Here is a 17316-nt window from a genome sequence, read left to right as displayed (position 1 = left end):
CTAGGAGCAATTCTGCTCTCCCTGGGTATAACAGGGCCTTGGAGCAGCCACATATGGCAAAGCTGATGAAGAACATGCTAGGCTATGGGCAAAGGCAATTTATTTCACCTGCTCTCCCTACCGCCCATTAGAGAGCCCTACTCACCTGAGCCGGGGACCCTGGAGTGCTGGGGCCCATGGGTTTCAGCAGAGCCAGGACTTGGTTCTGCCCCTCCTGGGACCACCCTCGGAGCAGTGGCCCACATTCAGCAGTACTGGGGCCTTCCCTGTCCCGTTCTGCCCTGGCCTAAGACTAGGCCCTCCATCCAACACAGCAAAGAAGGCCCCGTAGCCCCCGCTAGTTATGTGGCTTTATTCACAGACTCAGCACTTGCTGAGGATAGAAGGAAAGAACATTTGGGGCCAGGCTAGGCTTGGAGATGAGGGTGCCTGGGAGGCCATGCATGGGTCGGACTGGGAGCTCACAGGAGAGGACCCGTTGGCTGGGCCAGGCCTGTGTGGGGCAGGCTGGAGGCAGGCAGCATGCGGGAGGCCTGGCTAGACCTGTGTGGAGCAGATCCACCCAGGTGGTGGCTGTGAGCCAGGGAGGGAGGGACTGAGGCTTTCTCTGGGGCAGAGGGTATAGGTGTGGGGCTGGACAGCAGGCACCCCTGCCCCTCATTCCCAGGAAAACTACATAGTGGGACAGTCAGAACACCTGGCGCCTGGTCCAGCTGCTGCCTCTGGACTTGGTTTGTGACTAGCCAAGCTGGTCTCTTCTGGTGGCATCGTCCTGATGCTTGGATATTTGCCTTGGGGACACTCTTGGGACATTTGTAAGGAGGCTGGAGCATCCCGGAGAGTGTGCCTAGGCCTGGCAGCATGGGGGGAGGATACCCAGCCTGGGGTGCGCCCTTTGAGCCAAGCTTTCCTCTCCGTGGTTGGTGTCAGTTCCCAGCTGCTGTCCCAGGGGGGACCATCTCCCACCTCAATCTGGGCCAGCCCCTCGGCCAGGGATGACTGAAATGTTAACCTTCTTTCTCCTGGCCGGCCCTGGTGGCTCCCGACAGATTTCCTGCCTGAAGGCAAACAGAGGGTTCCAAGCTTGGATCCTCCTCCCCTAGCCTTTTTCCTGGTGAAGAGCCCGTTCCCACCCAGCAGGAACAGAAAAACCAGTTCCCCGGGTTCGGGTTCATTCCACCTGGGAATAGCAAGGTTTGGTAAGTTGGCAGGGTCTCTCTAGGCTGTCCAGGAAGGTGACCTAGGGGACGCTCCCCCCAACCCCCCAGGCCTGGTGAGGACAGAGCAGGGCCCTGGGTCTGAGGTCACAGCCCCTGCCCACTTCCTACCCTGCTCTCCCAGGGACTGGGGTGGTGGGATGCAGGTGAGGGGTCATCAGCATTGGCGGGAGGGGGTGCGGTGCACAGAGCCAGGGCGCTTGGGGATCTTGCGCCAGCGACGCTTGTCCCAGCGGCAGAGCAGCAGCAGGCGGAAGGTGTCCCGGAAGGCTTTGTTGCAGAGCGCGTAGCACATGGGGTTGATGGTGCTGTTGACGTAGCACAGCCAGTAGCCCAGCTCCCACAGGGTCTCGGGAACACAGTTCTTGCAGAAGGTGGACACCAGCACCATAATGTTGTATGGCGTCCAGGTGAGGATGAAGGCCAGCAGAATGGCACTCAGGGTCCGAGCCGCCTTCTTTTCCTTGACCAGCGAGAAGGTCTTCCGCTTGGCCAGCTGCTCCTTCCCTCGGGCCTTCTGGCCCTTGCCTGCTCGCTCGCGCCCTTTCCGCGTGGGCCTCTTGACTGTATTGGGAGAGCTCCGGGGGGGCTGCTTGGTGGGGGCCGGCGCCTCGGGATCCACCATGGGCATCTTGATCACCACCTCGGAGCCGGGCTCCTCGCCCTCCGACGAGGTGAGGGACTCCATGGAGCCTTCGTCCTCTTCTTCTTCTTCCTTCCAGCTGTAGGCCTGCAGCAGCCGGGGTGTGCGGCAGCAGCGGCAGCAGCGGCCCGGGGGGGTCTCTGGGGAGCCCTCAGTCCCCCGCTGGGACCGCTCTGAGCTGCTGCTGCTGCCGCCCCCCTTGCCGGGAGTCTCGGAGCCCTGCAGGGCCGCAAGCTCCCGGGCCCGATTCTCCGTCTCCCGGTAGATGCGCCAGTAGAGTGTGCACATGACCGTGACTGGGAGGTAGAAGGCAGCCATGGCTGTGCCAAAGGTGATGATGGGTTGGGAGAGGAACTGGATGTAGCACTGCCCGGCCAGCACTGTCCGCTCCCCTACCAGGTACTGCCAAAAGAGGATGGCCGGGGCCCAGAGGATGAAGGAGACCAGCCAGGCCAGGCCGATCATCAGGGCTGCCCGGCGGGGTGTGCGCTTGGCTCTGTAGCTCAGGGGCCGGGTCACGGAGAAGTAGCGGTCAAAACTGATGAGCAGCAGGTTCATGACGGAGGCATTGCTAGCCACGTAGTCCAGGGCCAGCCAGAGGTCGCAGGCCAGTGTGCCCAGCGCCCAGTGGCCCATGAGCAGGTACGTGGTATAGAGGTTCATGGAGAAGGTACCGATGATGAGGTCAGCGCACGCTAGGCTGAGCAGGAAGTAGTTGTTGACTGTCTTGAGCTCAGTGTTGACCTTGAAGGAGATGAGAACCAGCAGGTTGCCTGTCACTGTGGCCAGGGACAGGAGGCCTGTGGTGATCCCGATGAAGGCCACTTGCCAGGGACCCTTTCCCGGTGCCAGAACGGTGATGTTGGGGCTGACAGCGGGTGGGGCCGAGGTATTCATGGTGGCCCGGTGGGGCTTGGGGCCGGGCGGGGGGCAGCCCCTTCTTCTAGTCAGACTACAGGGCTTCTTCAGGGGGAGGTCATCACCTGAAAAGAGATGACATGGACTTTGGTTGGGCTGCTGGTCATCTCCAGGTGGAAGGTGCTAGGGTCACAGCCTCTGCCTTCTCAGGGCTTTAGGCCAGACATCACCCTTTCTCACCAGTGGCCACACACCATCATTTACAGTGCACTTTCCCAGCCGTGAATGGATGTGCCAGCAGCACTGGGGCAGAAGTGGTTTGGAATCTAGATGGAGTCCCTCCTTCCAGTTTCACCATTCAGACTCTGAGCCTCAATTTTCTCATTGGGAAATTGCTACTAATTCCTGTCTTGCTTAACTCATGTGGCAGGAGTTGGGAGACTCGCTTTGTATACAGCACTGCCAAATTTTCAAAGCACTTCACTCAATTTTATTAAAGCTCTCATTTACTAGGTAGTTACTACATGCCAGACACAGCACTAGCACTTAATTGAATTATCTAATTTAACTGTTGTACATCTCTAGGAGGAAGGTCTCTTATGCTCCTCATTTCCCTGAGGCAACTGTGGCTCCAAGCAGCTACAAGACCTGGCCACAGTGACAGAGGAGGTGAGTGTGATTAGAACCCACACCTCTCTCCTCCTCTGAGCATGTGGAGCTCCAGCAGGCTTCTTCCATCAAATATGGAGAGATGGGAAGGCAGGAGATGGGTGGGGAGGGCTCTAGAGAAGATAGGGGGAAGGAGGTGTATGTTGTGTGTCTGCATGGTTCCGTGTGTGTGTGCGCACGCGTGTGTGACCGAGACAGAAATAGAAAGAGAGAGAGAGGAGATGAGAGAGTTGGAGGGCAGTGTTTGGAGCTAAATGAGACCCTATAGGAGGGCGGGGGGGGGGGATCCCTGGGTGGCACAGCGGTTTGGCGCCTGCCTTTGGCCCAGGGCGCGATCCTGGAGACCCGGGATCGAGTCCCACGTCGGGCTCCTGGTGCATGGAGCCTGCTTCTCCCTCTGCCTGTGTCTCTGCCTCTCTCTCTCTCTGTAACTATCATAAATAAATAAAAATTAAAAAATATTAAAAAAAAAAAAAAAGGAGGGCAGGGGGGGACTTGTGCTGGACCTGAACTCCTGCCTGGTAGTAGAAAGTCTGGAGTGAAAGCAGGTAGTGAGGGCAAGGGTCTCAGCTCCCAGTGGGGGTCTGGCCCCAGATGAGGTGTGAGAACCCCCTTCTGTCTCCCCACTCTGTTCTTTGGTCCAAGGACCCAGGGGGACAGCAAGGGGAAAGGGAAGATCCCCTATATTTTTCTTTTTTTTTAAAAGATTTTATTTATTTATTCATGAGAGACAGAAAGAGAGAGACAGAGACACAGGCAGAGGGAGAAGCAGGCTCCCTGCGGGGAGCCTGTTGTGGGACTCGATCCCGGGACTCTAGGATCCCACCCCGGGCGGAAGGCGGGCACTCAACCGCTGAACCACCCAGGCCTCCCTCTCTACATTTTTCTTGAAACTGGAGTCCAACCTGGGCACTAAAGGCGGGTAAAGGGAAAAGCCAGATCTCTGAGCAACCTTCTGGTGATGGGGTTGCTCAGCGCCTGCCCCCCCCGCCTCATGCTCAGCCACAGCCTTGCTGTTGTATGTTTTGGCTGGTCCCTTCCTGTTCTGGGCCTCAGGTGTCTATCTGTCCACAGAAGAGTTGGGGTCTCCTCCCACCTGCAGCTATGGCTTCAGGGGCTGTGTCATTGGAGCTATTCCAAGGGAGAGATGTCAGGCAAGGGCCCACCAGCCTCCGGTGCTCCTCAGGACCAGGTCTGTGGCAGAGAGACTAGTGTGCTATATGCCTGTGAGGAGATCGATGCCTGTTGGGGAGGCAGGGGAGGGCCTTGAGGTGCGTGGCTGGGACAGTGTGTGACCGAGGGTGTGTGGTGGAGCTCATCTCCACTGGTCATGGTGTTGGTGTTTGGGAGGGACTCTTTGGAGTGTGAATGAATGAGCCAGAAGGACTGTGGCTATGAGTGTGTGCCTGTGTTTTGGGCAGTTTGCACATCAAGGAGACAGGGGACATCATGGTGGAAGAGTCTGGCCAGTGTGAGCTGGACTGTCTCCATTTGAATACAGGCTCTACCATTTACTACCTGCCGGTGGTATACTTTCCATGAGCCTCGGTTTCCTCAGCTGAAAAATAGGAATGACTACTCCCTAGCTAATAAATCAAGGAATTATTGTGAAGCCAAAATGGGTCCATGGGCGTTGAGTCCCCAGGACAGGCCTGCCACATGATGAGCACTAGGTCCCCGTTGAGTCTTAACATGTGTACTAGTGGAGGCTCCCTCCTGTGAATGTCTGCTCCTTTTTTTTTTTTCTAAGATTTATTTATTTGAGGGGGGAGGGATAGGGAGAAGGAGAGAAAAAGAATCCCAAGTAGAACCCCTGTTGAGCATGGAGCCCAATGCAAGGCTTGATCCCAGGACCCTGAGACCATGACCTGAGCTGAAATCAAGAAATCAAGAGTTGGATGCTTAATTGACTGAGCCACTCATGTGCTCCAAGTGTCTATTCCTTTGATTAAAAATTTCTCAGGGTAGCCTGGGTGGCTCAGTCAGTGGAACATGTGACTCTTGATCTTGGGGTCATGAGTTCGAGCCCCACGTTGGGCATAGAAATCACTTAAATAAATAAACTTAAAAGAAATTTCTAGGGATGCCTGGGTGGCTCAATGGTTGAGTGTCTGCCTTCAGCTCAGGGCATGGTTCAGGAGATGCAGGACAGAGTCCCACCGCGTCAGGCTCCACTGGAGGAGCCTGTTTCTCCCTCTATGTCTCTGCCTCTCTCTCTCTCTGTGTCTCTCATGAATAAATGAATAAAATCTTAAAAAAAAAGAAATTTCTAATACTATGACAATAGCAACTAATAATGATAATGATCATTGCTATTATTCAGTTCTCCTTGAGTGGCAGTCACTGCTCAAAGTGCTTATGTGCATTATTGCCTGTAATCTTCACTGGGCACCTGTGACTGAGGGGTTGCTCTTCTCTCCATTTCACAGGTGAAAAACTGAGGTTGAAAAAAGCAAGGGAATGGCACAGTATCACACAGGTAAGGTAGGAACCAAGATTTGAGCCCAAGCAGTTTGTGCCAATGAAACTTTATCTATAAAAACAGATGGCTGGCCTGGAGGCCACAGTATGCCAATTTGAATTTTATTTTTTAAATTGTATTTATTGAGACACCTCCTCGCAGGGAGCCTGCTTCTCCTTCTGCCTATGTCTCTGCCTCTCTCTCTGTGTCTCTCATGAATAAATAAATAAAATCTAAAAATAAATAAATAAATTGTATTTATTTATTTTTGTAATAATCCCTACACTTAACACGGTGTCAAAGTCATGATCCTGAGGTCAAGAATCATGTTCTCTTCTGATTGAGCCAGCCAGGTGCATGTCAATTTGAATCTTAAAAATATTATGCTGAAATATTATTTGGCCTGCTTACTGAGTTTTGCTGCATCCTTTTCCCATAACCAAAGTAAAGTGCTGGGCTGGAGGCTGGCATCAGACTGTGCCTGCTGGGGCTTTCTCTGGGTATGACACCACCCATGGCAGGGTTGCCCTGCACAACTCTTGTCCCTCTGATCTGAACTTAGTGCTGTTGTTGTGGTTGTTGTTCTAAAGATTTTTGTTTATTTATTTGGGGGAGAGTCAGAAAGAGAGAGAGAATGAGCATGGGATCAGAGGAGAGGGAGAAGCAGGGAGCCTGACGCTTGATCCCCTAACTCTGGTGCTTAACCGACTGAGCCACCCAGGTGCCTGAACTCAGGGCTGTTTAGTGCCAATTACACACACAGAGCAACTGAGGTCCAGAGTAAAGGGAGAAGTTATGGTATATCCCAAAGTCTCCTAGCTCATAGCCTGGTGCTGCCTCCCTTTCCTGATCCTCAACCTCTGGTGCTTTGGGACCAGTGGTTCCCCGGGCCAAGACCTGAAAAGCCTGAGTCAGACAAGATGAGTTTGCTGACCTCAGAGGCCACACCCTCGGCAGCTCCAGGAGCATCCTGTCTGCCTGGGCGCGGCGCAGCCCTCAATGCAGTGCCAAGGCCTCCAGTGTCGGATCTGGTCCCACACCGCAGCAGGACCAGGCCTAGGAGGACCTAAGGGAGACAGTTTTGCCTGGGGTGTAAAATTTGAGGTACCCCCAAACTCAGTAGTCAAGAAAATGATATTTAATGCAATATTTAAAAAATGGGGGGATCCCTGGGTGGCTCGATGGTTTGGTGCCTGCCTTTGGTGGAGGGCATGATCCTGGAGACCCAGAATCGAGTCCCAAATTGGGCTCCTTGCATGGAGCCGGCTTTTCCCTCTGCCTGTGTCCCTGCCTCTCTCTCTCTCTCTCTCTCTCTCTCTGTGTTTCTCATGAATAAATGAATAAAATCTTAAAAAAAAAAAAAAGGGGATCCCTGGGTGGCGCAGCGGTTTAGCGCCTGCCTTTGGCCCAGGGCGCGATCCTGGAGACCCGGGATCGAATCCCACGTCAGGCTCCCGGTGCATGGAGCCTGCTTCTCCCTCTGCCTATGTCTCTGCCTCTCTCTCTCTCTGTGTGTGACTATCATAAATAAATGAAAAAAAAAAAAAAAAAAAAAAGGGATGCCTGGGTGGCTCAGTGGTTGAGTGTCTGCCTTTGGCTCAGGGCATGATCCTGAGGTTCTAGGATTGAGTCCCGCATCAGGCTTCTCCCTTTGCCTATGTCTCTGCGTCTCTCTCTTTGTGTCTCATGAATAAATAAGTAAAATCTTTAAATAAATAAATAAATAATGGAAATTGATGGGGCGCTTGGCTGGCTCAGTTAGAAGAGTCCATGACTCTTGATCTCAGGGTTGTGAGTTCGAGCCCCATGTTGGGTGTAGAGATTACATTAAAAAAAAAAGAGGGGATCCTTGGGTGGCTCAATGGTTTAGCACCTGCCTTAGGCCCAGGGTGTGATCCTGGGGTTCCAGGATCAGGTCCCACATCGGGCTCCTTGCATGGAACCTGCTTCCCCCTCTGCCTGTGTCTCTGCCTCTTTCTCTCTCTCTCTGTGTCTCTCATGAATAAATAAATAAAATCTTAAAAAAAAAAAAGGAAATTGATGCAAAACAATCCATCATGAACAAAATTTTAAATAAAGGCAGGGTTCAACCCTGCACTTACACAAACAATCCTATCACACATGACTCACCCTGTTCCTGGCCCTGGTTCCAATGAAACTTTATTTACAAAAATAGATGGCCCGCCTGTGGGCTGCCTGGTTTGCTGTTTGATTGTGGTTTGTTTGTTTTTTTTTGCTAGTTGATTTTTAAAAATGTTACATTTCAATGTTAGTTATCTTGATGAGTGAGTTTTGTGTGTGTCCTCCCTCAAAACTGTCTCTTCCCAGCAGTGTGATCCTCAGCAATCATTTAACCTGTCCTTCCCTGGCCTCTCTGCATCTGCCAGTTTATGGGACTAATGGCATCCAAAGCCTCTCCCCACTTATTTCTGGCTCCTCATTCTGATCCATAGCCCAGTCACCTCTTGCTGCGCCCTTCAGCTTACAGACTCTGGCATAGCCCCTCTCTAGGCCCCAGAGTCCTTCTTTATTTTTTCTTCTTCTTTTCTTTTTTAAAATGTATTTAGGGGGACTGCGGTGGCTCAGTGGTTGAGTGTCTGCTTTTGGCTCAGGGTGTGATCCCAGGTCCTGGGATCGAGTTCCACATTGGGCTCCCTGCATGGAGCTTGCTTCCCCCTCTGCCTACATCTCTGCCTTTCTCTCTGTGTCTTTCATGAATTAAAATAATTATAATTTTTAATAATTATAAAATAATTATTTAAATTTATTATTTTTAGAAAAAGAAAGCTCTACACTCAGTGTGGGGCTTGAACTTGCAACCCAAGGATCAAGGGTTGAAGTTCCACCAACTGAGCCAACCAGGCACCCCTCAGATTACTCATTTGTACAGTAGGGGACTTGGACCAGCTTGGCAGGTGGGGAGATTTTCCAGAGCCCTGATACGGGACCCAAATCCTTGAGTGGAGGGTGCAGAGATTGAAGGCTCATTTGGGTTCTCCCAGATGGGGTTGGAATGACATCTCCTTGGGGTGGGGACATAGCAACCTCTGTTTATCAAAAGCTTTTATTAAAACTAGCTATAGCTTTTATGAGTTTAATTAAAAATTTTTTAAAAATTTATTTGAGAGAGAGAGGGAGAGTGAGAGAGCAAAAGCAAGGGGAGGAGCAGAGGGAGAGGGAGAAGCAGGCTCCCCGCTGATTAGGGAGCCTGATGCAGGGCTCCATCCTAGGACCCCAGGATCATGACCTGAGCCAAAGGCAGCAGCTTAACCAACTGAGCTACCCAGGCGCCCCTAGCTTTGATGGGTTTTAAAAAGGCTTTCAGGATGGGGACCTATGAGAAGTGATCCTTGGAGGTAAGGGGGCCGGCAGTCCCTCTCTCCTTAATGGATAGAAGTCCCTTCGACTCACTCATTTTAATAGCCACACTGATGACCACTATAATTAATTACCTTCTGCATGCTGGGCAGTTGATGTATGATATCATTTCCTTTAATCCACAGGGCACCCAATGGGAATTCTTCTCTCTATTTCATAGATGAAGACACTGAGGCCAACAGGGCTAAGAGACTTGCTGATGGTCTCACAGGAAGTGGTGGAGCTGGGATTCTATGGGGCCCTGCAGGCTCCAAGGTATACATTCTTTCCACTTCCCTTTATACCCCCCTGTGAGCTGTAGGGGCTAATGTCTCCCACCTGGGACAACTTGGAGGAGGGTGGTGGTTCTGGGGAATTGGACCCTGATTTTTGCCGCTGCCTGGATATTTTTTTTAAAGATTTTATTTATTTATTCATAGAAACACACAGAGAGAATGAGAGGCAGAGACACAGGCAGAGGGAGAAGTAGGCTCCATGTAGAAAGCCTGACGTGGGACTCGATCCAGGGTCTCCAGGATCACACCCTGGGCTGCAGGCGGCGCCAAACCACTGCGCCACCAGGGCTGCCCTGCCTGGATCTTTTGAACCCCTAAGATGTAGCCCAAGAACAGAGCTGTCAATAACTGTGCCTTTTTTCCACCATCAGCAGCAAGGGTCTTCCCCCAAACCTCTCTTGGACAGTAATTTGCTTAGGAGGATGCTCCTGGTGGCTCTGCTTTGGTCCCTGTTGTGTGACCTTGGGCACGTCACTGTCCCAACTTCATAATCCTTCTGTAGGGATGACTGTATGTGTGTGTGAGGGTGTGTGCATTGCTGAGTGAAAATAAGAAATGGTGGGGTGGGAGTGTAACTTTGAGGGGATGGGGTAGGACTCATTTTCTGAGGGTCTCATGTCTGGGGTACCGGAAGGAGGCAATGAAGCAGGGAGGTGCTTTTCTGCTTAGGACCATGGCCTCCTGATGAAGGCTGTTGGCAGCTTTGCATAATATCATTAGTATTATCATAGCAAACGGCATTTACTGACTGCTTACCATATACCAGACACGGCTCTACGCATTATATTTGTGATATAATTGACCTGTTACAACTCCTTGTGAAGCGGGTTTTATTAACCTCAATTTGCAAAAGTGACAGCTGAGGTTTTGAGACCTTAAGGTCCTGACAGCTCATCAGTGAGGCAACTGGGATTTAGGCCTTTTGGACCCCTGCCCACTCTAAATCCCTCATATGAGAATGGTGGGCTCCACGGACTCCTCGCTCACCTTGACTGACCTGGCCAACCCATAGTTTGAGTCACTGAGGACTCGGTCCTTCCTTTAGAATCTGGCCCCTGCGTGTTGTGTATGCATGTGTGTGTGTGACAGTGTCTGTTGTTGATCTGCGTGATGTATGATGACAGTGCCGTGGGAAGGGGGAGGCCTAGCCGTAGCTCTGAGAAGCAGGGTAGGGGCTGTATCTGCCTCATTCGCTGCTTGGCACACATGGTCACTCAATAAATATCTGTGGGGTAAACACAGGGAGATATGCATGGGGTCCTTCTGTTTGACTTCAGGCTCAGAGGCATGAGGATGAACCCACAGGGGTCAGGCTCCAGAGTATGGGCACCCTGCACCTTCCAGTTCTTGCCTCCCCTCCCTTGCCAAGTCACTATCTCCTCACCTGTAAAACGGACCAAGGAGACCCTGACTCCTCTGCTGCAGGGAAACTGAGGGAGGTGACAGGACTGGCACGGGTGTAGGATGGGCCCTGTCAGTGTCAGGGAAGGAAAAAGTCGGCCTGGGCTTAAAGAGTTAAGGGATGAGGTCAGAGCCTCTAGAACAGCAGGCTAGATTGTCTATGGCCAGAGCCTTGGACCAATCCCCAGGGGCTGGGGATCTGGCTGGCCAGAGGAAGAAGGGGGCTGGGAGCCATCGCTGGGGAGAGGGATTCCTGAACACTTGGGCTTCCTGAATGTCGCCACTGGCCAAGTTGTGAAGGGGAGACGGAGAATGAGGGGGTGCTGGGGAAGAGATTCAGGAGGAAGAGCGAAGCCATCTTGTGATTCTGGGCCTGGATGTTGGCAGAGCGTGGGGAATAGCTGGAGAGAATGGGCGATACTTGACGAGAAGGAGGTAGGAGGTAGGGGCTGCAGGGCTGGGCTTCTGGGACTTTACATATGCAGACAGGAGGGCGCTCCTCCGGCCTGGTCTTCGGACTGGTCCCTTCTGCTGGAGGCTAAATCCCGAAGCCAGCCTGTCAGAGGCGGCTCTCCCCCTGGCTTAACTTTTCTCTACAAGTAGCTCTTGACCCATGAAAGGAGCACAAAACTCTTACCTCTGTGCCTGGCCTGGGGAACGAGGGGGTAAACACATGCAATCTTTCACATTTCCAGGCTCAACAGTTACCACCGGAGTGGCAGCTAGCCCTGGGGAGATCAGCAGGCATCAGTTGAATACTCATAAATGTGCTGCCGAGCCGGAAGAGGAGCAGGAGCGTCAGCCCTAGAACCACTGCCAAATACACTCACTGCTGATGGACTTTAACCAGTTGCCCGACTTCAGCCAAACCATGCCAGAGCCGGCAGTCAGCAGGCTGGGCCCCAGACCTCACTCTGCCAGGTGGCATCAGCAGTGCTCCACCCCTCATCATCCTCTCCACTTGCTCCCTGTTCTTCCATCCTCGACTTCTCCTCCTCATTTCCTTTCTTCTCACTCCCTCCCTCCCCCATCCTTCTAGGCATCACCATGGCATCACAGCAGAGCAGAAACCTCAGGGAGATATTCACCCACCTCTCCCCGCCTGCCCTCCCCTCCGGAGGAGCCGAAGCTCCTGCCTCACAGCGCTCGCTGCTCCCCCACCCCATCATCTTGCTGTGTGTGTGGGGGGGTGGGAGTGCAGTGCTGAACTGAGGGTGAGGGGAATGGGGTCCCTCCTGGGCTGGGACCCTTCTGAGACCATAAGCATGTCCCTTCTCCTTCCTGGGCCTCAATCTCTCCATCTGTTCAATGGGAAGGTTTCTTTTAAGGGCTGATGTGACCTCTGCCCAACCCCATCTTGGCACTCTGGACTCCTCTTTGCACTTGGGGATCTAGTTCTCAGACCTCCAGGGCCCGGCCCCGGAGACAAGAGTCAAGTCTTCCGCAGCCCTGTTTCGCCATCCCCTCCCCTGCCTTCTATATCTCAGTAGGGATCATGGCTTGCCTAGTGGCTGAGGTCAGGGGGCAGAGAACTAACTCTTATCTGACAGCTCAGTGAGCAGCTGATTACCCAGGGACAGGAGACTGTCCGGCTATAGGAGACAATCTGACTCCTTCCGGCCAGTTGGGCGGGGGTGGGAGGGTGGGTTGTTGTCGGTGGTTGGGTCAGCCTGAGTGGGGCTGTAGGTATGTTTTGTGGCAAGAGGTGAATCCCTCTCATTAGCACTGATAACCCAGAAGCAGCACTTATCTGAATGACCCAATGAGGGCTGACCACCCAGTTCCTAGCTACCAGCCTACATTGTGGAGTCTGGGGGTACTGAGATGGGGGCCTGCATGGGTGCCCATTAGTATCCCTGCATGACCAGGACACAGGACTGAGATCTACTCTGTGGGAGTCCAAGATACTGTGGACCTAGGGAGGGCCCTCTGGGCCCTTGCACACGTCAGGGCCACGTTCCCTGGCTGGTGTGGCCTTCCATGTGGCCATTTGTTCCCTGAGAGCCCTGGGGCTCTTGGCCTGGTCTCCTGCTGGCTTCTGGCCTAATACCCACCTTGGCATCCAGCTTGTCCATCTGGCCAGCAACCTGATTCAGTCCATCTTGGGGGGACTGGAAATGGATGGGGTGGTGGGATTCAGGGTTCCCTGAAGGAGAAGAGGAGGAGATTCTGGGACTGGCACCCCAATGTCGAAGGGGGGGTGTCAACCTCCCACGGGATGCTGGTGGCAAGGGCTGCCCTCTGGCCTCCTACCCTTTCCACTCTGTCCCTGGGATTCTGGGTCCTCTGTCTGCTACGTAGCAGCTTAATCTCTCTGAGCTCCAGGTCCAGTTTCCTAAGGGGGGGTCTCCATCGCCTTTGCCAGCTGAACTCCAGAAAAACATCAGGTGTATCTGCTCAAAGCCACGAGACTGGGTGTTTGGAGCAGCCAGTTCCAATGCTACAGAGTCCCCTTGGCTTCTAGACCCCTCCTGGGCCCCCTCCTCTCTCTGGAGTTCCTCCCCATTTCCTGCTAGTCCTGGTCTCTGCTTTGCTCCCAGGACCCTGCTTTTTCCGCCCCCGCCTCAGTGGAGCCCCTCCCAAACCCTCTCAAATGTACTCACCATGGGTCTGGAGAAGGGTCTGTAGGATCCTCAGCCCCACTGCCTTCCCGGGGGGCCGGCGGCGTCTCCAGGGACCCAAACACCTGGCTCCGGTGGGGGGGGGAGCTGCGCCCTGTGCTGGCAGCCGGGAGAGGCACAGCCAGTGATTGGCATGTCCCACCCCCTGGCACGCCAGCCTGGGGGGGGGGTGGAAGGAGGAGAGCAAAGAGAGGGAGGGAGGAGAGAGAGAAAAGGAAGGGAGGGGGAGCTGGAGGGAAGCCTCAGGCAGCGTCTGGGGTTGGACTAGGTCCTGGAGCGTGCCCCCCCCCTCCACTAGGGCACCTAATTTGAGCCCCAAGAGGGAGGAGGTAGGACATGAGGAAAACGAGCCCAGGAAGGCTAAAAGTCCAGAATGGGAGAGAAGGCGGATACAGGGAGACAAACACCCACACCCACTGCACACAGACTCATCGGTACACACACACACACACACACACACACACACACCCTCACAAAGGCACACTGTTTCCTGGGGCTCCTTCCCCCACCCAACCTTAAAGCCCCTAACCCATGTGCACCGTGCCCCAACGCTCATGCCCCGGCATTCACACGCCTGTTTCCCTCACATACATGCCCTGCCCCCTGCACATGCCCACACGCCCACCCACCCACCCACCCAGCCCCACACCCTGCTCTTCCTCCCTGCTGCGAAGGAGCTAGATTCCTTCTGTTTGGAAATGACACATTGGGCCTCACGTGAGAGGCTCCAACTTGGAACAGACCCAGAGGGCTGGTGCACCCGCCCCAGGGGCTGGGCAGACGTCCCCGCGTGCTGGGCTGCGTGCTCTGGCGTCTGTCCCTGCTGCTAACCCGGGTGTGAGGATATATGGGGGTCTGATGGGGAGGGATGAGTGGGGGTCGTGTGCCCACCACACGTGCTGCTGAGTGTCCCCTCCCACGTGAGTGTCCCTGAAATACCATGCAACCTGTGTAAATGCAGGTGTCACCCTCCTGGTCTGGAACCAGGACGTGTGTATACACGTGTGTCTGTATTCGGTGTGTGTCTGAGTGTTGCCCAACTGTGGAACTTGCTAATTCTGACAAGGGAGGCAGCCTCTACCTCCCTGCCTGCTCCACCCCCAGCTTCCACTTGGAAGACAGACAGACAGGCAGACAGACAGCTCTCCTCCCAGCTTGTCAAACTCTGTCTCCCCTGACTCCCACTCAGGGCTCACAGGTGTGTACCTGGGAAGTGACAAACTTGCCCTTCTTCCCCAACTCCTTTAGCCCCACTGCTTGGTTAATACCCCCTGCACCGCCCCTCACCCTTTCTGGTTTTCTGGTTGAGTTTCCTCAGAGATAGAACCCCTGGGGGCCCTTTACCATAGAGACTGTGGGTTCTGCACCGCCCTCACCTGGCCCTAGAGACCTCCTGGGGAGCTGACCAGGGACAGGAGCTGGGGAGACTTCTGCTGGGCTGCTGTGTCCTCTGCCCCCCTGGGCCATGCTGAAGCTCTGGGGTGGAAGGTAGGATGCACAGGGATCCATCTACTTAATCCCATTATGCAGATGAGGAAACTGAAGAGCAGAGGCGTGATTCACACACGGGGGGCAAATGTTTGGACTCAGGTCCAGTGGCTCTAAGCCAGGGAGTGGGGACCTGCTCCACCACTTTCACCTGCCCATTTCCCCACCGAGCACCCCTTCTCATTCCCCAAACCTGAGGGTAACCCAGGGCTTCCTCAGGCTGGAGCCCAGGTGCCAACGGAGCCAGGTGGAACAGAAACTGGGGTCCCTGGGGCCTCACCAGCAGCCATGGGAGGCAGGTGGTGGGCACACGTGGCAGGTACATGTGGGGGATCTCTGCTTCTCTAAGGCAGCTGAGGGTTGAGCAAGCAACCAGTCCACCTCCTTTCTGAAGTTGAGGAGACACTGCAGCTTGGAGAGGAATCCGAGCACCCCCTCGCACCCCAGGGCCCACCAGCGGGTCAGGGGTGGGGTCAGAACTGCGCCGGTCCCCAGCCCGTGGGCGCTGACTCGGGCTGCCCCCTGCTGGGCGGTCCTCGGGTTGTGGTCGCGGCTGCGTGTACTTGTGCGCGTACACGTGGCTGAGTGTGGGGGTGTCAGGCCTCCACGCTCCACATCCATTTCCGAGTCTGAGTCAGGCTCTCTCCTTGCCCCCTCCCCCCAATCTCCTTGGTCTCCCTTTTCTCTTCTCCCACCGCCTCTGCACACGTCCCTTTAGAAATAAAAACACTTATTTTGTAGGCGAGAGGGGAGGGTGTCCAGCTTTCCCTTGCCTCTTCACGGGTGCCCCCCTCGGTCCCAGGCGGCTTCCTCGCTGGGGCCGTGAGGCCGCGGGGGCAGGGGGATGATGCCCACCCCCTCTCCCTCCAGCCTGTCTGACTCTTGCCCGCCCAGACTTGGCTCGGTCCCCTTCCCAGATGGGGAAACTGAGGCAGGAAGGGAGGCAGGGCCGGGAGCAGCTCTCCCACCCGGCTCTCTCACCGCCCCCGCACCCGCGCCGGATTTAGCCGCAGGGAGGCTGGGAACATTGTCTTTATTTTAAGCCGCCGAGTGAGGCACGAACGCTGCTGCTCGCGACAAAGGGCTCGGCTAAGCAGCCGCAGGCGGCGCACGTGGGGGTCCGGCCCCACCCCCGCTCGACCCCCAGCCGCGGGGAGCGGCCCGGCCTGACCTCAGCCACTCGCCGCCTCTCTCTGGCCGGCTGGGACGCCGGCTGGCGCGGGACACCTGCGGCTCGGCTCCTGCTGGTTGCTATTTTGGGTCTCTTGGCTGAGGATGCGCGGCTCCGGGCCGGGCCGCCGAAGGGACGCGGGGCTGTCCGCGCGCGGGGTGGGCCCCTTCTCTCAGCCTCACGCGCGGGAGGAGCGAAGCTGCCCTTGGGCGCGAATCCAACTCTGCCTCTTCCCAGTTGAACCTCTCTGAGCAAGTTAGTGCCCCCCTCTAGGTCTTTGCCTCCATCCTTGTCACTGCAGTCAGAAATATCCTCCCCGCCGGGGTGGTCGACCCTTGGCGGCAGGTTAAGCGTGGCGCGGTCGCTCGCCACCCGCGAAAGCCACGACCGCCGATGGCTACAACTCGAGCGGCGACTCACTACGCGCGGGCGCTGCTAAACGCTCTACATTCTTTAGCTCGTGCATCTCTCACGACTCCCCGAGGGAGTTTCTGTTATTCCCATTTTACAGATGAGTAGGTTTACCCGTGGCGGCAACCCCAGGGCTCCGTGGAGGGTGCAGTCAGCGCGACTGGGCCATCCCCGGGCTGGGGTCAGGGTGGGGGTCACAGGGGATGCTAGGGACCTGTCGTGGTACGTGGGGCAGCGTGCATGTGTTAAAGGCAGGGGATCCTGCCTGAGGGCTGCGTGGGGTGGGGACAGGAAGTGAGCGCGCTCTGGGCGTGTGCTGGTGCTGGTGCTGGTGCTGGTGCTGGTGCTCTGCGCCGGCAGCCCCTCCGTGTAGACCGTCCCCCTCAGCCTGGACCCGCGTCAGAGGCTCGAACCCAGATACATGTGCCACTTCTCAGCATAGCTTTCCTCCGTCCTGGGAAGAGGCTGCAGTGGGCGATCCTTCTCGTTCCCACCAGACCTATGAGGTCGAACTGGCTGGTCTTCAGCTTCCTGGGGAATGGGTGTGGGTTGGGGGGGTCTCACCCGCTGTGGGAGGTGACCTCGATTTCGAGCCCGAAGGTGGGGGGGAGGGAGGCAGTTAGTCGCCCTGCAGGCACCCCTCCTTGCCCCCCGCCGCCCCACCGCTGCTGCAGGCCCTCAGCCTCTTCCCTCACCTCCCCAACGTGGGGGGTGGGGTGGGGG

The 17316-nt window shown here is 55.4% G+C and overlaps 1 protein-coding gene and 1 long non-coding RNA gene across 3 annotated transcripts; one reads left to right on the top strand and one right to left on the bottom strand.

Moving 5' to 3' along the window:
• Positions 1 to 331: 331 nt before the first annotated feature.
• Positions 332 to 14130, bottom strand: CHRM1 (cholinergic receptor muscarinic 1). 2 transcript variants are annotated; one of them, XM_038564218.1, is made up of 3 exons: positions 13506 to 14130; positions 12957 to 13048; positions 332 to 2843 (listed from the first exon to the last, which is right to left on the bottom strand). In XM_038564218.1, exon 3 carries the CDS (start codon positions 2755 to 2757, stop codon positions 1375 to 1377), a length of 1383 nt encoding a protein of 460 aa, XP_038420146.1. In that variant the 5' UTR covers positions 2758 to 2843; positions 12957 to 13048; positions 13506 to 14130; the 3' UTR covers positions 332 to 1374. The 2 variants fall into 2 exon arrangements, with proteins under 2 accessions (XP_038420146.1, XP_038420145.1); XM_038564217.1 differs by lacking the exon at positions 12957 to 13048.
• Positions 11102 to 12188, top strand: LOC119864276. The gene is made up of 2 exons (XR_005373666.1): positions 11102 to 11337; positions 11598 to 12188. It is a non-coding gene; the product is annotated as an uncharacterized LOC119864276 (long non-coding RNA).
• Positions 14131 to 17316: the final 3186 nt, after the last annotated feature.

The sequence above is a fragment of the Canis lupus genome, chromosome 18 (assembly GCF_011100685.1).
Source record: "Canis lupus familiaris isolate Mischka breed German Shepherd chromosome 18, alternate assembly UU_Cfam_GSD_1.0, whole genome shotgun sequence".
Classification (NCBI taxonomy): domain Eukaryota; kingdom Metazoa; phylum Chordata; class Mammalia; order Carnivora; family Canidae; genus Canis; species Canis lupus.
Note: the sequence above shows the minus strand (reverse complement) of the source record. Positions and strands in the feature narration are given on the sequence as shown.

Coding starts and splice junctions, on each gene's coding strand:
- CHRM1 (XM_038564217.1), bottom strand. CDS start 14,079: ATGAGCGTTGGGGCACGGTGCACATGGGTTAGGGGCTTTAAGGTTGGG. Junction 2,844..13,505: donor GACCCTTCTCCAGACCCATG/GTGAGTACATTT, acceptor ATCTCTTTTCAG/GTGATGACCTCCCCCTGAAG.